This window comes from Miniopterus natalensis, chromosome 17, assembly GCF_054644295.1.
Source record: "Miniopterus natalensis isolate mMinNat1 chromosome 17, mMinNat1.hap1, whole genome shotgun sequence".
In the NCBI taxonomy this organism is placed as follows: Eukaryota; Metazoa; Chordata; class Mammalia; order Chiroptera; family Miniopteridae; genus Miniopterus; species Miniopterus natalensis.
Window position 1 is genome coordinate 25,179,065 of NC_142097.1, and position 19,813 is coordinate 25,198,877.

Genomic DNA, 19,813 nt, shown 5'->3' on the forward strand with positions numbered 1-19,813 from the left:
CAAGACTTGCACAGACATTTAATGGAGAGTGATGTCTTTAAAACCCTCTCAGGTTCTGAGTGAACCACTTTGCCTCTCTCCCCCATCCCCACCCTCTCCTCCATGGCACGGATGAATTGCTCAGCTGGGCTCCAGTGAGTGAGTCTGAGAAGCCACTTGTACAGGAAAACTCAGCTTCCTGGCCCAACATTGAAGTCCACTTGTCCACTTTTTCTGCCTTTCCCTCTCACCACTCCTCCTCTCTCTTGTTTGCCTGCAGCTTCTAGAACAAGCTGTTCTGTTTCACACCTCTGTGCCTTTGCCCAGGCTGTTCCCTCTGCCTAGAATACTCTGGCCCTTCTACCTCTCAGTGCACTCGATGGCCTCTGTCAACTCAGCTGGAAGCAAACCTGTCCCCACGGCTCCCTACCACCAAGTCTGCTCATTGCGTTCTCTGGGTCAGGATTCACAGCAAGGTCTCTAGTGCAGGGATCAGACTCCCCAATGTTCGTTACCGCTCCAGGCACTTAGGAGGACATCATGGTTTAGAAGTCTCAAATGTAGACCCTCCTCAAAGGCTGGGCTACAAGGCGCCCCCTGGCAGGACACCCCATGTTGCATTCTGTGCAGCCTGCAGGGGGCGGTGTGGTCCCATGCCAGCCCCAGGCTCTCCCATGCTGCTTCAGCTGGCTCTAGACTTTCCCAGCCAAGAAAACCTCTCCCCAGGAGTTTAAGAGCTGGACCCCAAGGGAGGAGTTACAAGCAGGCCCCACCCTCCCTGCCTCAACATCTCTTTGGCATCACCACCTTCATGCTTCTCCCACATGCTAAGCCAGAGTCACCCCCACCTCTAACCCAGGATCCAGTTGCTTCTAGACTTCATCTTCCCTCTTACCCACCAGCTCTCAGCAACAGCCTCTACCCCAGTCTGTGCCCAGAGCCCCTCTCCAGCAAAAGGATCCTCCTTTAATAGTTTGGGGCCCCTCAGTGTTCATCTCTCCAAAATTCTAACCCTTAACAGCACCCTCAGTCCACTGGGCTTCACCCCCTTCTCACCCCAAATTGATGGCATTGCTGTTACCTTGGTAACAGATGCTTTGTGAGTGGGTAGGGGGAATGGACTAGAGAGAGAAAGCAGTGGCTTCGGGACACTATCAGAGGCACTGGAGATGGGTGGTGGGCAAACTGGCACAAGGCCTGGGGAGGGGCAGCCAGCGGCTTTGACCCACCCCACCATGGCTCCCATCAGCCCCATGTCCCCAGCCTCAAGGGAAAAAGAAACAGAATAGTAGGGGACATCCTGTTCTCTTCATGGAGGAGAGGGAGACATCTCCAACCCCGCTGTCCCCATCACACAAGAACCGTCTCCTGGGCTTGGCAGGGGCAGGGGAGGGATTGCATACACTGGAGCCCATTTTGTTCCCCTCCAGGGAGCCTGGGGCGCACAGAGAGGAAACAGCTCACCCAGGGAGTATTAGGGACAATGCTACAAGCAGTGGGAGGGTGGCTTTATGCCAGTGTCCTGAGCTCCTGAGGTTGGTGGCAGCAGGGGGTGGAGGGGCCCTCCTCCAACCCCTGGGGACCTGGCTGTCCCAGATGCCACAGCCGGGAAGTGTGTCAGGCACTTGCGTAAGAGCCTTCTATATTTCCATAAAGTCATAATTACTGATGCCTGCCATGGACCTTAGCTCATTAGAGTGGTATCTGCCCCTGGGGCCCCAGGGTGGGCTGGAAGGGGAAGACTAGACAAGGCCAGGTCACTCATGGTGTTCTCTGCATCCCCAGCCCCCTGGGCCCTCTTCGTCTCCCCAGCTAGATGAGAACCCAGACTTGACCTCAACAGTGATGGACTCCCCACCCTAGGAGCGCCAATTCTAAATCTAGAGAGGAAGGCCAGCCACTCACGCTCTCCGCTTGGACTGTCCTTGGCAACCCATGGGGGCAGAGACCACAGTGGGAGGCGCTTGAGCTGAAGGTGTTTATGGGAGAAAACAGGTCAGTTCTTGTGGAAGGAGTAGCAATCCCTCACATCAGAGAACCTCAGCCACTTAGTGGAAGGGCCCTGGGGGTCACCCAGGCCAGGGGTTCTTCATCTTTGAGGGATCTTAGATTCTCTGAGGAGCAGATGAAAGCTCCGACTCTCTCCCAGAAAGTGCTTACCCTACAACATCTTGCACAGCTTCAAGGGGTTCATGAACTCCCTGAAGCTCACCTGCAAGCCCGAGGTTAAGAATTTTTAATAATCATAATCATAACAATAATTACTTTTTGTGCATGTACTCTCTCCAGTTCTTTACATATATTAACTCATCTAATCCTCTAAATAACACTGAGATATACAATTATTGCCCCATTTTAATCCAACTCTCCATTTCAACCTAATCTAGTCCAATTCTGCCAATCTAAAAAGAAGGAAACTAAAGTCCCTCCAGAAAACAGCTCTCTGCCCAGTGTCGCAGAACAGAAAACGAAGGGCAGACTGGGGTGGGAACCAGCTTCTCTGGATGTGGTGGCCATTGTGCTCCATGCAGATTTTAGGTCACCTGGTCCATCCCTCAGTCCCTAGGCTCCTGAGAGCCCAGGGCCCACTCTCATTCGTGAGCATTCCTAGTAAGAGGCACTCCAGTAGTTCTATCTTGAATTCCCGTCTAGAGAGTTCTTTTGAGCGTGTGACTGCCACTTATCCTCTCCTGGCACCCTGCCCTTGTCCTGCCCACTCCTCATTTCAGCCTCTGAATCTGAGATGGGACAATGTTCCTCCTTCTCCAGGAGAAGCTAGTCCGGCTGCTCCTGCCCTGTCTCTGAGCCACTGCAGTAGGAGTTGTTGGCACTGAGACAATGACTCAGACTTAGTTTATAAAAGACTTCTCTGAAATATTGCCAGAAAGGACATCCAGAGGTCATGGCATCCAGCCCCCAGCCTCCTCCACATTTGCCCCACCTCAGGTTTCTGGTGTGGAGACCAGATGGGCCCAGGACCCACCAACTTTCCTTGGCTTTCCTTGGTCACTGGTACCACTGATTCCCTTGGGAATTCTTCCCCATGTCTCATCAGAATCTTTCTCTGGGTTGACTTCCCCATGAAATAACAGGTTCCAATGACTCAGGAAAGTGTGGGGAAAGAAGCTGTTTCTTCCCTCTATCTCAGGAAAAGCATTGGGAAGGGACAAATATCCCGGGGAAAAAGGAGGGAAAGGAGAAAATTAATTTTCCCTGCCTTTCTTCCCTGGGCTAACTCATTCATTCTCCTAACAGTGAGACAGCACTATGCCTATTTTGCTGATGAAGAAATCAAGGCTCTAAAGGGTTTAGTTACTCACCCAAGGTCACAGTTAATTTGTGACTACACAGGAACTGGACTTTAAGGAAACCAGAGTTTCTGCTATTTGGGAGAAACAGGGGCACCTCCCCTCAGGAGGTCTCTAAATGCAGAAGCCCCTGTTTGCTCTAGCCCAGGATGGATGGGTGGGGCCTGATCCGTCCATCCATCTCAGGGTGCTTCAAGCATTCCTACATCTCAGCTGCCCGGGGAGGGGATTTGGGGATGACCTGAGCTGGACAAGAGGGAGGAGGGCAGTCCTCAGAGGAGATTGGGAGAAGGCTGGTAATGAATGGGTCTTGGGGAGACTGGTTTGAAGGCTGAGGCCAAGTTCTATTAAAGCTCCTTTCAGGAAAGCTAGCACTCAGAGAGCCTGTGGCTGCAGTGGGTGGGTCTGGAGAGGGAGGCGACTAAGCCCCCACAGTCACAAACCCTCACGTCTGCCCTTGTCCTACTTCTGCCACTGGCAAATAAATCTCTATTCTTGGACACAGTAACCTGAGCGGTCCTCCAATGGTGAGCTCATCCTTGGGAGGACAGAGATCGCATGGATGGCTATGTGCATGGGCAGACACGGGGTTCAGCCCCTCCTCTAGGGCTGGCATAAAGGCAGGACCTTCTTGAGTACCCTCCAACCCCCATCTTGTCACCCAGAGCAGATGAGGAGAAAGGAGACTTAGACCCAGAAGTCTCTCCACCCACACCCAGGAAAGAAGTCTCTCAACTCCCAAACTACCTACCTTTCTTTGGACGGGCCAAAAGATGAAGCTAGACCTTTCGGTCAGGGACCAGAGGTGATGGGGGGGAGAGGGGGGACTTGGGGAAATGGCAGGTAAAAACAACACATGCATTAGAAGAGATACCGTCAGACAAGGGGACAGAGGACGCGTTGGAGAGCAAGAATCTGATTTCCCCTCCCCCGTTCCCTACCCCCTGACCTAACTCCGTCTGTGGTAGGATCTATAGGAGGGGCCATGTCTTGGAGAAGTTTCTAGGACCTTAGACCCTGGGACTGAGGCCACTTCTCGCTATTCTGCTGAAGTCCAGACAACAAGACTGGAAAGTGACACAATGTCCCGGATTTCCATCCATAAAAGAGCAATTGTCAGGCCTAGCCTTTGACACGTGATGTTAAGTTGTTCCTTCTCTGCTTGAGCAAATCCCTACCTCATAGCCCAGAGGTGGGTATGTTTGGAGAGAGCCTCTTCAGGGCAGAGAGACATCCAGGTAATGGGACAGAAGGGCCCCCCTTCTTCCCCCACTTCGCTATCGGGAAGTTCTCATTCGAATCCCACTCACGGCTGTCCTTCTGCAGATGCGACCTGGTTCTATTCCCCTCAACCCCACCCACACTCTAACAGGATCTCCCGAGTCATCCCCCAGCCTTGTCACGCCACCCGTTCCGGGTTTTTGGATGTAAAACTGCCCCCTGCACCTCTTGACCTTCCAAACCCCTCCCCAAGTTGTCGAGCCCCCCCAGGCTCCGCCCAGTTCGCCCCCGTTGCCGCCGCGGTAGCCAATAGCTGAGAGCCTTATTTGCATAGCGGCGCGGGGGAGCGGCGGAGGGAAGCGGGAGGAACCACGCGACCTCCTAAATCAAAGTTGGGAGGCGAGGACTGGGCGGAGGGGGCCTCGGGGTGCGGGGCTGGGGCCCGGGGGGAGGGGGGGAGGGGATGGGGGGCGGGCGCAGAGGACGGCGGAGACGGCCGGACGCGGACAGCTCCGTGGCTGTCTCCCTCAGCTCGTCCCCGCGTCCCCACCTCCCTCCTCCCCTGGCTCCGAGCAGCATCCTCCGCAGACCCTCGGTCCTCACGCCCGGGGTCGTCCCGCTCCCGTCGCTCCGTGTAATTACCACCCCTCACCGGCCAAACCGGGAACTTTCTCCGCCCGCGCGCAGGAGTGAGGGGTTGTTTTGTCTGGGCGGGTTTTTCCTGGGGTTCATTGGGTGGCAGTCTTCCGAGAAGGGCTTCGGGGTCCCGGAGAGGCGGCCGCCCCCCGCAGCCTGCCCGCAGCGGGCGGACCGTCGGGTCTCCGCACCCTGTCTGCCCCTCTCCCCCAACCATGACCGAAATGAGCGAGAAGGAGAACGAACCGGATGACGCGGCCACCCACACCCCCCCGGGGACCGTCTCCGTCCTCCAAGAAACCAAGGTAACTCGGGGGGCGCGAGGCCTGGACCCCCCGTGTCCGGTGAGCCCCGGGCGCGGGCGCCCTGCTCCGGACGCGGTCGTCACTACGGGTTCGGGCGCCCTGGGGTCAGCATATCGGGGCGGGTGTGATTCTTAAGGCTCCGCGCGGCAACCCGGGGGTGGGGGGGGAGCGGGTTCGCGACGACGGGCCACAAGGCGCCCGGGTCGCACAAGCACGACACGCCCTTGCGCTCGCGAGGAGCGGACGCGCCGCTGGACCCTCCGGGGAGGTCTCGCTCGGCTCTGTCGGGGGGAAGCGGCTCGGCGGAGGCGGAGCGAGTGTGTAGCCGTGTGTAGCGGTGCGGGCCGGTGTGCGCGCCCGGGTGTGCGTGCGAGGCGCATCCCCGTGGTGTCCGCCAGGTCTCTGGGTGTCGCTCAGCCTGCCCCCTCTCTGCCTGTGTCTCTGGAAATGTCTCTACAACCTGTCCCTGTCTTGTTCTGTGTGCGTCTCTCCCGCGTTCTCTCGGCGTCTCTATGTGTTTATCTCTGAGTCTCTCTCTGACCCGCCGCAGTCCTGCATTCCCCGCTCCCAGCCGGGTTAGTGTCGGGGACGTGAGGCCGCGGCCCTGGGGTGCGCAGCTTCCGAGTCCACGCCGGGGGCTGCGGCAGCGCGGGCCGGCGCGGGCGGGGACCCGGGGACTGTTGTTGCGGCTCCAGACCAGAAAGGCTGGCAGCTCCACCCCCACCCCCATCCCCACCCCCCGCCCTGGGATCGCGACGGGGGCTGGGGATGGGGGGGTTAGGATAGGGCTGGTAAAAAGCAAAAAGAGAAGTCATCATAATTAATGAATGTCATAATTAACCCTAATTATGTATGATTGTTACTCCTGCGGGAGTCACAATGAATAAATTATTCCCCAGCGAAGTCAGGCGGAGCCCAGACTCCAGGCGAGGGAGAGAGCGCCGCTCACATTCAACGCGCCCCCCTCCCACCTCTCATCTGTTTGCTCCCTCCCCAAGTTCTAGGTGCTCACAACTGACCTCAAGAAGTTCTGCGGGAAGCCACCTGAGCCGGCCTGGGGATGGGGAGCGAAGAAGCTCAGTGTCAAGGGTGCTCCCGACCCCCTCTCCAGACTTCAGGCCAACACCTCCTCCTCTCTCCCTCCCACCTTCTCCCTTCCATGAGTATTTTGTTTCCACCCTGCTCCCATTATCCTGATGAGAAAGGAGGCAGTGAGGACCAGAAATGGATGAGATCTTTGGCTCCCCCTGGGTATCTCTAGTTCATCTCTAGTTCTCTCCAATGCCCATCTTCCTCCTCATCTGTCTTGACTACCCCCACAGGATATAAGGTTAATTCAAGGTCAAGGTCATCAAGGGAGTGACCAGGGGAAGATGAGTAGGACCAGGGTGGAGTCTGGCTGAGGCACCCCAGGAAGCTCCCCAGCCCTAAACCAGGGGGACCCAGTGGGTCTCCATGTCCAAGTCTTCAGGCATACACTTGACCTTCTCCTGCCTCCTTCCGAGAATGAGACCCTGGGCTCTCAGAGCACAAATTAACTCCCCCTCAGAAAAGTCAAGTATCTACTGGGAAAGGAAAGAGGTGTTGGGGTGGGAGGTGGGAGGATATTGCTTGGAAAATTTGTGACAACTTCTTTCAAGCAGAGGATCCCAGGAGCTGAGCCCCATCCCGAGTTCCAAGGCCCTTGACCATCTCAGTTGCCTCTGGTCACCCTGGACAGACACACACAATCCCCCTCCTCGCTTCCCAGGGCCTTGGGAGCCTCCCAGGCCCTGCCCTGCTTCCCACACCAAGGCCTGGCAGCTCTACCCCTTCCTTAGGAGCTCTCCACAGGCCTGCAGGGGTGACAGCAGGCGGGAGCCCTGGGCAGCGCTGCCTCAGCACTCAGCAGGCTGCAAGCTCAGCTGTGTGGGGAGGGGGAGGTCTGTGCCTGACAGGTTTGTACCTCCCTCCTCCCAGCCCAAGGACCCTCCAGTGCCGTTACCCTGCGTATCCCAGGAGCAGGGGAGGGGGAAGAGTGCATGTCGGACCTGGCGCCTCTGTGCCAGACAGAAGAAACTTCTGTCTCCAGACTGTAGGAGTGGGGAGAGGAAAGGAAGAGGGATGGTTGCTGCCCACTCAGCTCAGTTTGAGGCAGGTACAATAGAGGGGGCTGGTGCCCATCAGGCAGTGAAAGCGAACATTCCAGGCTTATATATCCGTGTTTGGGGCCCCCTGGGCATTTCTTGACAGCCCAAACCCAACCTTCTGCCCACATTCAGATTGGGTCTCACCCCTGCATCCAAGCTACTCAGCCACCTTCCTAGTGTCAGCATCACCTTTTTCTGGGTCCCCCATCCCATACTGCCATATAGGGCCAGCCATCACCCCCTTTGGTGACATCCTTAGGAAGACCCTGCCATGCCTGCTCTGCATCTGAGTCAGCTTGTGCCAAGTGCACCACCACCCACTGCCAGCTGCTTAGTGACCTTTCAGAAGCTGGCAGGAAGTGATGGGGTACTGTAGGGAATTAAGGAAAGAAGGGGCCATCTAGGGTATGGGGAAGTGGGAAGGAGGCAGGCAGGCCAGGCCCTGCCTCTGGGAGTAGATTCAGAAGAATAGGCCTGGTGGTTCAGGATCCAAGCCAGACAAGTTCCTGGTGCACTGGGCTGGAATAGGATCCGAGTGGCCCAGCTGACCAGGGTACATGGCAACTTCTCCCTGTACCAGGGAATGGATCCTGAGACAGTGGGAGCAAAGAAAAGATAGCTGGTGGGGAGACGGGGAAAGATCATCTCTGGGAATTAGGAGTCCCAGGAAGGGGAATACCTGGCCAGGCTGAGCCAAAATGAGGTTTGCGTAACCAAGCCAGATGTCTCTGGAGTGGGCACTCATCAAACCATGTATCAGGGGGTGACCCTTCCTGCCCTCCAACCACATCCTTCACATCTGCCAGCCACCTCAGGTGATATCTGGGGCCCACGCTGAGCCAGGGAGTCTCAGGCAGAGTTGGGGCTGCCCTGGTGCTGGGGAACATTTTGTTCCAGAGGCCTCTGGAACCCTGCAGAGTTGGTTCATGTCTCTGAGGCCAGGAGGCCACCAGGAAAGAGCACAGGCTGGAGAATAGGGAGTATTACAGTAATCCTGTGAGGATTACTATGAAAATAATGGCCTTGGGAGGGGAAACATGCTTGATGTCTTAAAATATCTGAAGGGCTGATATGTGGAAGAGGGAGTAACCCTTTCTGGAGCCAAGGGAGGAACAGGGGCCCATAGGCAAAAATTGCAGGAGGCAGGTTTCAGCTCTATATAGGGAAGCACTTTCCAGTGATCACAGCTGCCCAAAGATGGAATGACTGTCCCTAGAGAGGGTGTGCCTCCCATCACAGAGGTGACTAACACAGTCAACCATTCTGAAGGGATGTGCAGGGTGATAAGGTAGGGACTGCTCTAGATAGCCAGTCTTTCAAGTCCCTTCTAACCCTAAATTGTATGACTGACCTGGTAGACAAGCCCATAGAGCAACTGAGGGGCAGAGGGGAGGGCAAGGCAGAGCAGCAGGATGCTCCTGGTCACTTGCGCTCAACAGCTAAAGCCACCGGTTCAAGTCCTGGCTCTGCTGCTTACCAGCTAAGGACTCATGATGAGTAAGTGACTTAACCCCTATGAGCCTTAGTTCCTCATCTGAATGGTGGGGATAATTGTCACCACCTCAGAGGGTAGTGTCAGGATTAATGAGATGCTGCATATAAAGTGCTAACTCACTTCTAGGCCACTGACAATGATGGCCCCTCTTTGTATCCATAAGTTTGTGTTTTTGCTTTTTGGACCCAGAACCTTGCATTGCTCAGAGAGCATGCAGTCCTACCTCTTTCCTCTTGGATGTGGAGAAACAGGTTAGAGAGAGGCAGTAAAGTGACTTACCTTTAGACAGTAGGGTTAGTTTTAGTTTTGCCCCCACCCCCACCCCCAGCATATCTTTCCAGAGACCTCATGTGCTCTATGTCCACGGCCCCTGGGCAGTAGTTGGTTCATTTGCCTCTCTGGGCCTGGGAAAGTCCCCAGAGCCACATTTGGCCCATAGAACACATTTGTGCTCTAATTAATTTTCCCTCTGGCCCTCCACCTCTGCCTCAACGTGCAGGCATCTGGGGCCTGGGGCCCCTATTCTCATAGACACACAAAGAAGCCCACAGTGCTGTCCAGGAAGCTGTATTTGGAAGGAGCTGGGCAATTCAGTGTGCCAGACACCCCAGGCTGGCTTCACAGCTGGCACTGGCACACCGGGCCTGCCTTGTGCCCAAACATCTCCCTCTGCTCCTCCCACCCGTCTTGCTGCCTGCTGACCTCCCAGGGCTGGAGGGGTCACCACTTCCATCCTCTTGGCAGGGTTGCCAAGCTGGCCGCCATAGCACACAGGCTGCCTGGTGTGCCAGCTGGGAACCCTGGCCAAGTCTCCTTGTCTGAAACCGGGCTTCTGGCCCCATTTTCTATCACTGATGGAAAGGAGTGGGCAGGGGTAAGAGGGCTCTCAACTGGAGGGGAGTGGGGCAAGGACCTGGGTAGAGAGAGAGGATTCCAGGCCTAACTCTGGGCAGACTCAAAAATGGTATATTAGGGTGAACAGTGGGAATAACCCTGGCCTCCCTGCAGAATCCACCCTACACTCCAAAACCTGGGCTCCATTTAGGATTCCAACCCCTTGCTCATTTATTCAACAAACATTGACTGAGCACCTACTATGTGTGGAGGCCCTGTGTCAAGAATTGAAGCAACTGTCCCTGCCCTCAGCTCACAGCCTCTTGGGAGAGAATGACACATAAACCGGATTGGAGCTATAATGGAAGTCAGTATTGGGCACAATGGGCCCCAGAGGAGGGAGTGGTTCCACTAAATGGAATTTCTGAGGGAGAGACAGCTTCCTGGGAGAGGAAGAGTCACTGGGAATCCTGAAGGGTAGAGGGTATTAACTGGAGGAGGCAGAGGAGAGGACAGACAAGTCAATAGCTCAGAGGCATAAAATATGGATAAGTTGAAGTCCTCCTGTCTGGGTTGTAGGCGGAAGACGTGGGTTGGAAAGGCAGATTCGGCCAACTTGTGGAGTCTCGTGTCTGCGGCAAGGGCCTTGGCTGGGTCCTGAGGAGCCATGAAAAGTTTTTAGCAGGGTCAGGGGTCACCTCTCTGGCAGCTGCATGGAAGCAGGTGGAGGCAAGGGGTTGTGGCCCTGACTCAGACTGGGGGTGCCGGTGCCTGAACTAGGGCAGGGCTGTGCAGGTGATAAGGCAGTTGGAGGGGATGGGCTGGAGAGGTGTTTCAGAGTGAAAAGCCGCCCTGAGGAGGAGGGGTGAGGATGACCACTTCCCCACTCCCACCCTGTTGAAGAACACAGGTGAAAAACTGGGGACCTGGTGTGTTTTGTTCGATCCCCTAAGTACTTTTTTAAAAAAATGTATCTTTTACTGATTTCAGAGAGAGGAAGGGAGAGGGAGAGAGAGAGAAACATCAATGATGAGAGAGTCATTGATCAGCTGTGTCCTGTACGCCCCCTACTGAGGATCGAGTCCAAAACCTGGGCATGTGCCCTGACTGGGAATCGAACTGCGATCTCCTGGTACATAGGTCAATGCTCAACCGCTGAGCCACGCTGGCCGGGCCCCCTAAGTATTTTTTAACTCAAGTAAATGGTATACCCATACAATGAAACTCTGTGTAGCCATAAAAAAGAATGATGGAACTCTTTATATATTGGTATGGAATGATTTCCAAGATTTACTGTTAAGTGAAACAAGCAAGGTACAGAAAAAATAGTATACTGCTATTTCTGCAAAGGATAAAAAATGAAACCTCTTAAATTTCTTTCTATTCAATTCACATAAAAGTCTAGATTTCTTTTGAAAAATTGAAAAACCTGACAATAATGGGCTGGCCATACGGACTAACCTCAATTGGCTAGAGGAGACCAGCAGCTGCTCCCTGGCTGTTCAGTTTGCCACAGTCCCCACTACTCCTGATTAATGCCTGTCCAGCCAGAACTCCTTTGCTCATGGAGGTTACTGTAGGTATCTGGGATTGTGACCCACCTTCTAGAATTCGGCAGCCTTTCTCTTAGTATTTCATCTCACTCCTGGTCTCCAGGCTGCCGCTGACCAACAGAGATATCCTGGAGGGGAGCCAGCATCCTCTGGGGCTTCCACTCACAGCCCCTCTTCCTCTTTCAGCTCCAGCGGTTCAAGCGCTCTCTTTCCCTCAAGACCATCCTTCGAAGTAAGAGTGTGGAGAACTTCTTCCTTCGCTCAGGCTCTGAGCTCAAGTGCCCCACCGAGGTGCTGCTGACGCCCCCAACCCCGCTGCCCTCTTCCTCCCCACCACGGGCGTCCACAGATAGGGGCCTGCCCACCCCAGCACCATCCCCCTGCCCCGTCCCACGCCCCCTGGCATCACTCAAACCAGTGAGGCTGCACAGCTTCCAGGAACATGTCTTCAAGCGAGCCAGCCCCTGTGAGCTGTGCCACCAGCTCATTGTGGGTAGGTGCCTGAAGCGGGCAAGGGGATGGGCCAAGGTGGGTGTGGGGAGTTGGCCTACGGAACTTCCTGATATCCATGGCTCCCAGTTCTAACTGTGCCCCTCACCCTGGGCAGACATACGAGCACTGTTGGAGGTGGATGGCTGCCCAGTATTGCCATGTTTGCCAACAACTCAGGCTTCAGTGCCAGTTCACACCCTGAATGTATGAGGGGTAGATACTGTCCCAGAGGCTGGTATAAGGATGCCCAACCCCCTGCTCTGTCCCCACCCCCTAACCTGCCTCCTTTGCTCCATTGCCCATGGATGTGTCCTCTATTGACCAACCTCTCTCTGAACCCAAATTCTTCCCAGGAAACTCCAAGCAGGGCTTGCGGTGTAAGACATGCAAAGTCAGCGTCCACCTCTGGTGCTCTGAGGAGATCTCCCACCAGCAATGCCCAGTCAAGACAGTGAGTTGAGGTGGCTGGCAGAGAGCTCCCGGGACTGGCATGTGGGGGAATGAGTACCCCGAAGTCTGGTTCCTCATGTTGGGTTGAGAAAGGCCAAGTACTCCATGGGCTCTGACATCCTCATGCCTTCTCTCTGCTCCCTCTTGCCACAGTCTTCCTCCTTCCGTCGCAACTTCAGCTCCCCCCTCCTGGTACATGAGCCTCCACCAGCCTGTGCCACAAGCAGAGAGTCCCCACCCACTGGTGAGTATCCCCCTGTTGCTCCTGATCCCACTGTGATGTGATGAGAAACCCACGCATTCCTCATATGGGCACCTGCGGACACTGGCACTGCCACCACTTCCCTTCTCTGGGTGCTCCTGTCCTGAATGTAGGGTTCATTCATTCATTCATTCATTCATCCTTCAACAAAAACTTTATTAAGCACCTACTAAGTGCCAGGCATCATGCCAGACACAGGGACATAGCACTGAAGAAGGTGAAGTTCATGGCCTGTATGGGAGCTAGGCGTGAAGTGGATACTCACACCATTAATCAATTAATCACCATTCGGATGAATGCCTAAGACAAGGGTAGGGAATAGAGGGGAATGAAACAGGCACCGTCCTCAACCACGGAGACTGGAAGGCATCCCGGAGACGAGAAGGGTGGGGAGCTCGTCCGCTGAGGATCTGGGGAAGACTGGTATGGGCAGAGGGGGTGACCCAAGGCAGGAGGGACAGTTAAAGGAAGGACAACATGGCTGGGACTGAGGGTGTGAGAGTGAGTGTGACAGGACCGTGGGTGCAGGGTCTTGGGGTCCATTTTAGGGTCGTTCTTTGGACTTTATTCTAAGGACAATCTTCGTGCTTTTACAAGAGCATTCTGGCTCTGTGTGGATTGGAGGGGCTGGAGTGGAAGCAGAGAGAGCCGTTGGAAGGTTGTGATGGTTGCCAAGAGAGAGTTTGGTGGCTTGGACCAGACTGGTAGCAGTGGAGATGGAGAGAAGTGGGCAGATTCTAGAAACAATTGGGAGGTAGGACTAAGTGACGGACTGATGCGGGCAGTGAGGAGAGGGAGGGGTCAAAGATGCCCCAGGTTTCTGCATCGGCTCCATGGGGGGACATGGAGCTCTCCCTATGATGAGGGAGAATTGGTGGGGCAGATGAGGGGAGGCAGGAGCTCAGCCTCCAGTTTGCTGAGGGGGGGGGCAGCCAGGGCTGCGATACAGGGCTTCAGGGCTGAGCGAGGCTGGCAGCTGGGTGCCTGGCCTTGAGGGTGGATCCTTGGCAGGGGCCAGCTGGAAGGTGGACCCCATCTACGAGACCCTACGCTATGGCACCTCCTTGGCACTGATGAACCGCTCCAGCTTCAGCAGCACCTCTGAGTCCCCCACACGGAGCCTGGTATGGTGGGCACCAAAGGGGAACCTTGGGGGCAGGGGTCTTTGAGGATGAGGGTCCAGGGACTGAACTCTCCCCTCTGTCTGTCCCCAGAGTGAGAGGGAAGAGTTGACTGAGGATGGAGAAAGCAGCGTCCGTAGCTCTGAGGAGGGCCCAGGTGACAATGGTGAGTGGGGGTAGGGACCAGGGGAGGAAGGGAACACAGTGGGGTGGCTTCCTCCTGCCTCACACCCTGGCCCCACCCTGGCATCTACAGTATTCACAGCTCCCGCAGAGAGCGAAGGGTCAGGACCAGAGGAGAAGAGCCCTGGACAGCAGGTGAGCTGATGCTGGCACCAAGGCCCAGCAGGCCAGGTGGGAAAGGGATGGCACTTCTCCTTGTCACTGCCCCACAGGTGGGTGAGAGCGGGGTGAGTGGGAGTATCACTGCTCCGTCATTTATCCTCAGTCTACAGGGACGGGCAATGCTAGGGTGAGTGGGCACAGGGGGCAGGGGTGTTACCCCTCCCACCACTGACCCAATGCCTATTGTACCCACTCCTGTTCCCCAAGGGTGGGCAGTTTCAGGGTGCAGCAGGCAGTGGAGTATCCCCCTTCTCCATCCTGGTCCAGTCCCTCCCTGGGGTGTGTGAGCACAGCAGATAGGAGAGGCTGACCTCTCCTTATCCCTGACGAAGGAGCATTGTGTCCCACCTCTTAGCCCCCAGGTAGCAAGGTTAGGGCAAGTAGGTGGAGTGAAGAGGGTGTCACCCTCCCATCACTGACCCACAGCTCTTCCACAGCCCCCCAAACAGCCCCTGCGGAAGGACGTGGGGCCCATGTACTCCTATGTTGCACTCTACAAGTTTCTACCCCAGGAGAGCAACGACCTGGCTCTGCAGTAAGTCTTCGTGCCCAACCCCACGGGCGGGTGGCCACCAGGCTCCAACCTCAGGGCTCTGCGCTCCCAGGCCTTGGGACATGAGTGTGAGGGGCCCTTCAGGAACTTTCTCCTGGCAGACTTGAGGCCGCTGAGCCCAGAGTCCAAGAGGGATTTGGTGCTGATGGCATGGCTCCTGCCTCTTGCCCCAGCTCTGTCCTAGAGAATGTCAGCTGTCCCTGTGGGCACAGTGTCCTCCGTCTGAGGGCATCAAGAATTCTCCTTCAGCTGAGGGGGCCTGCAGGGCATCTGGGGGCCCAGGACTGTTGGGATGCAGAGAGGGCGAGCCCATCCTGCCCCCACATGCTGCCCCAGCTCTCTCCTCCCAGGCCTGGAGATCGGATCATGCTGGTGGACGACTCTAACGAGGACTGGTGGAAGGTGACCTGGCAGGGTGGGAAGCGGAGGGGCCCTGATAGGCATCTCACCAACCCCTGCCCTCGATGGGCACCGCCCCACCTTTTCTCCAGGCCCCAAAGACCATTCCTCCTCCAGCCACTGGCCCTAGCCAAGCCTAGGACCAACCCTCAGACCTTGCTCTTGCTTTGACCCCCCAACCCCGCCTCAGCCCTGTCCCTCTGCCCACCTAATGCCCTTTCCAATGCAGAAGCCACGTGACTGGGGGCTTGAACACAGAGAACCCAGAACCTGGCATTATCTCTAAGTGGGCACTGGGTCTAGAGAAAGCAGTGAGGGGTGGCGCTGGTGCTCATGCCAGCCTCATCCCCAGGGCAAGATCGGCGACCGTGTTGGCTTCTTCCCAGCCAATTTTGTGCAGCGGGTGAGGCCAGGCGAGAATGTTTGGCGCTGCTGCCAGCCCTTCTCCGGGAATAAGGAACAAGGCTACATGAGCCTCAAGGAGAACCAGGTGCGTGCGGGGCCCTGCAGCCATTAGGGGTCAGAGGCGGTGGGACTGCAGGCCCTCTAGTCCTCTCCTGCTGGGATCTGGGGTTGGTGGCCACAGGCAGGGGGCTGAGTTACATTAGAGACAGCTTTGAGGAGAAGAGGAGCACTGGATTAGGAGTCCAGAGGCTTGGGTTTGAATGCTGGTTCTACCTCTGGCTTGTTGTGTGACCTTGGACAAGTTCTTTTCCCTCTCTGATATGGGAGTGGGGCCACATGGGACCAGCTGATCTCAAAAGTCAGCCCCAAAGTGCTTCTCTGTGTCTGCTGATGTCCTGGTCCTGCTGCTGCACCCTGCATCCTCATGGGATCTGCTCCTATCACCCCAGCTGAGGTCTGCAACCACATCTGATGCTGGTTTCATCATTCCCTGGAGCGGGCCCCCGGGGAGCCATCAGCAGGACTCAGGGCCAGGGCTGCAGGCACTGCCAGGCCTTAGCTCCGTGTCTCTCTGGCTCAGATCTGTGTGGGCGTGGGCAGGAGCAAGGATGCTGACGGCTTCATCCGCGTCAGCAGCGGCAAGAAGCGAGGCCTCGTGCCAGCCGACGCCCTGACCGAGATCTGAGAGGAGCCAAGAGAACCCAGATGTCACCCTTGCCTGTGCCTGGCCCTTGCTTCTGGTCCCCGGAGGAGCAGGCATCTGCTCACACTCTTCCTCCCTCTGCCTCTCTCCTAGGGGCCATTCACCATGGCTTGGGAGGCTCCTGCACTCAGGAAGGTTTCATTTCTTGGGTCCCAGCGTGTCCTGAGAGACATGCTCCTCTGGGACTTGGGGTTGGGGGGTAGCAGAAAGTGGGAGGGAATGGGGAAGCTCCAGGTAAGCCACCCAGTGCCCAGGCACCCCTAGCCAGGTGGCCATGCTGAGTCTAGCCCCGAGAGGCATTCTTTGGGGAACTTCCCTGCTGCTGCTTCCAGAGAGCCTCCCTGCGCCCACACCAGCTCATGCCGTACCAGCTTCGCATGACTGACAGCTCCCTCTCCCCACAGCCTCTGCTTGGTCTGTGTGTGTGACCGTGCTGTGCTGCCCCTTTGGAAGTGAGTGCCTTCCCGATCTCCCAGCCCTTTGCCCTGGGTTGGGAGGGGATTCAGGGCTCTGGGAGGGTCCTGAGTCCACTTCCTGGTCTCACTGCCTCTGTCACTCCATCAATTCTCAGGAAAGTTCTGTGGGAATCTCTCCCATTACTTGAAACCTGGGCGGACAGAGGAGGGGAGGGCTGAAGTCTGGGGAGGGTGTGTGGCAAATCAGAGACTGTTCCCTTGAGTAGAACAGTCACCACAGAGCAGCCTCACCCTACCCTTCCCCACGGGAGAAGGACCCCCAAGAGCAATCTGAACACAGAAACCTGATTGAGAACAAAAACACTGGCTCATGCTTGGTCAAAACAGCCCCCATTTCACTGTCAGGACTCTAAAAGCCCCCAGCAGCACGACCAACAGCCAGGTGAGCCTTGACAGGTGGCCCAGGAGCCCCAGCCTCAGGGCTCACCTCCAAATGGCCCTTCCTCAACCCTCTCTCTGAGCTCTGCAGGCGACAGGGCTGCTGCTGAAGGGGTCCCTTTTCTGGCTGCATTTGCTCCCTTGTGCTGGACACAGAACCCTCGGAGGAAGAGGGAATGAGAGACAAGGAAGGTGGATCGTTGTCTGGCCACCGGAAAGAAAGGGAGTAGGCACCCTGGGGGGAGGGAACACACACAAAGAAAACCCCTCCCTTGCATTTCTCGGGTGCCAACCTCCCTCCTTTCCTCAGCTCAGAGCCTCCTCTTGTGCCCTTGACCGTGCCAGTGGATGCCATCCCCCATCCTGGGCACAGTCATGCCCTCCCATGCAGTGGGAGGGACACATCATCTATCCACTGGCCCCTGCCCCACTCCCCCCCCACCCCTCGCAGAGGGGGACTCAAGCCACACTGCCCTGTTTGCTGCCATGAGGCCCCCTCAGCAATATCCCAGGGGCGGCCCAATGCCCACTGTACATAAGGCTGCATGATCATCTGCTGGGGCACTGCTGAGCCCCCAGACTCTAATTAAATGTTTCTTGTCCCCACCTGTCTGCTCTGTGTATCTGCTTGGGATAACAAGGGCAAGGAGGGGTGGGGGCTGCAAGTGCTGGAGGAGGCAGGCCTGAAGGTGGGAGAAGTTGTTGGTCTCTGAGAGGGGTGTTGAGGCTGACACTGAAGGGGTCCCCAAGCACCTCAGATGTGGGACCTGGGAGGTGTTTGAGAGAAGGGGCTGGGGAGAGTCAAAGCAGCAAACATGGAAAGGGCCCGAGGAAAGGGGGCCGAGGGTTTGCGGACGCTGGAGGGAGAGACGGCGGGGCTGCGGCCCCGTCTGGCTCCGCGCGCCCCTGAGTCGCGCAGGGGGTGGGCACACGCCTCTGCGCCAGGACGGTTCCTGCCCACCCAGCGGTTCCCTCCGAGACCAGCCGTGTCCAGGGCCCGGGGGGCTCGATGCCCACCCGAGATCAGCTTCGCCCCCGCAGCCTCCAAAGTCCGAGGCACAAACGTTGGCGGCGGGGACAGTCGTGGACAGTGGGGCCCTGAGATGACTCAGTCCCGCCGGTTATCCGGAGCCTGGCACGGAGCTCGAGGCTCGCCGCCCACCTGCTCCGGCAGAAGCGCGCCTTTCCCCTCCGCCCGCGGGCGGCACTGGGAGCACGTCCTGGGCTATTTATAGGCAGAGGCGAGCCCGAGCCAGCTAGAGGCGGGCTGAGGGGGTGCCAGGACCAGGGGTGCTGCGATAATGCAGCAGGCGGGGGACCTGCTCCTCCCAACAGGCACTCACCCCGTCTGCTCTCCAGCCCCCCACCCCAAAGCAAGGTAGGCAGGTGGGATCAGGCCCTGAGCTTTCTTTGGGTCCCTTCACCCAAGGAAGGCCGAGCTGATGGGGGAGAAGGAAGATGACTTCCCTCTTCCTAGGACCCCTGAGGGTGGGAGTGATAAAAGGGGTCACAAATCCAGTCCAGAGGCTTAAAGAGAGGGAAACTCACATAAATAGGCACCTACTGTGTTCCAGAACCAAGCCAGGAACTTAATTTATTTTATTTTATTTTTTATCTTCTCAGTGACCTAGTGAGGAAAGTGGCAGTGTCCCCTTTTCACAGGTAGAGAAACTGAGGCCCAGAGATATTAGACGGCTTACTCAAGGTCATAGAGATTATCTTGCCCAACCTTGCCCCTTTTATACATGGGGAAACTGAGGCCCTGATGGACTAGTAACTTGCCCAATGTCACCCAGTGAAATAGTGGTCAAGCCACTCAGAAATCGTATCTCTGGCCAGTTCAGCTCTTCTCCCACTGGACCCTGGGTCCCTCAGTGCCTGAAACCAGCAAGTTGGAAACAGAGACACCCTGAGATATTGGGCCAGGAGCTCCAGGGGTCAAGACTCCACTCTATCCAAGACAGTGAGAGCCTTTCAGCCAATCCTCCTGCACACCCCACTTGCATCTGCCACCAGCCAGCAGCTGGCCTGGACCCACGCCTCATCCCCAGCCCATTTGCTGCACTGCTGAGCACAACAGCTTTTTCGGGTGGCTGAACCACTGACAGCATGCTCACAGCCTGAGGGCTGGGAACAGCTGGTGCCCTCACTATAGCCTCTGCCTTCCTCTGTGCCCACTCGGGGTGGCTGGACCAGCAACACCATTGGCCTGGGGCAGAGGATGCCCAGGAAACTGCCGGTGGTGCCAACCCACCATTTGGCCCTGTTGTCTGACACACATGTGCCCTCTGTCCTCCCACCTCAGCCGGAATTTAACTGTGTGGGGACAAAGTTTACCTAGGTTTAGGGGAGATGCAAAAAGAGGGGGAGCCAGAGACAGGAGGCCTAAAAGGGTAGAGAGGTGGGAGGGGGAGTCACAGAGTGAGCCCCTCCATCCAATCCCACCCCTTCTGCTAGCACCAGCTACTCTCTCTGCCCCCTTCAACCTTCTTCACCCCCCTCCCAATGCCTGGGACAGGCTGGGGCGCCTGCTGAGGACAAGGAAGGCAGCAGTGTACTTCCAGACTCAGCCCTTCCGGAGCTTGCAGGGAGCCAGCCTGGGTGGTCCCTCTCAGCATCAGAGGGCACGGGAAGGAGGCCAGGGACCCTGTATCCCTTTTCTAGCTCATGGCCCTGCAGCTGCCACTGTGTGCAGTGCCTCTGCTGCAGCCCACTGAGTCACACCCTCCCACGTCTGGAAGGAGTCAAAGATGGATGCTCGTGTTTATG

General features: G+C 56.7%; 1 protein-coding gene across 4 annotated transcripts; it reads left to right on the forward strand.

The window, feature by feature from the left end:
* The first annotated feature begins 5,359 nt into the window (after positions 1-5,359).
* On the forward strand, positions 5,360-16,172 carry STAC2 (SH3 and cysteine rich domain 2). 4 transcript variants are annotated; one of them, XM_087825614.1, is made up of 11 exons: positions 5,360-5,449; positions 11,647-11,953; positions 12,306-12,403; positions 12,556-12,646; positions 13,676-13,788; positions 13,879-13,951; positions 14,042-14,107; positions 14,557-14,665; positions 15,034-15,085; positions 15,435-15,572; positions 16,068-16,172. In XM_087825614.1, exons 1-11 carry the CDS (start codon positions 5,360-5,362, stop codon positions 16,170-16,172), a joined length of 1,242 nt encoding a protein of 413 aa, XP_087681740.1. The 4 variants fall into 4 exon arrangements, with proteins under 4 accessions (XP_087681740.1, XP_087681741.1, XP_087681742.1 ...); XM_087825615.1 differs by having other exon boundaries at positions 14,042-14,103; positions 14,568-14,665; XM_087825616.1 differs by having other exon boundaries at positions 14,051-14,103; positions 14,568-14,665.
* The last annotated feature ends 3,641 nt before the right edge of the window (positions 16,173-19,813 follow it).

Excerpts from the sequence above, each read along its gene's own strand:
- STAC2 (XM_087825614.1), top strand. The coding sequence starts at position 5,360 with ATGACCGAAATGAGCGAGAAGGAGAACGAACCGGATGACGCGGCCACC. Across the intron at positions 12,647-13,675 it reads CAGAGAGTCCCCACCCACTG|GGGCCAGCTGGAAGGTGGAC; the intron begins GTGAGTATCCCC and ends GATCCTTGGCAG. Across the intron at positions 14,666-15,033 it reads AGCAACGACCTGGCTCTGCA|GCCTGGAGATCGGATCATGC; the intron begins GTAAGTCTTCGT and ends CTCTCCTCCCAG.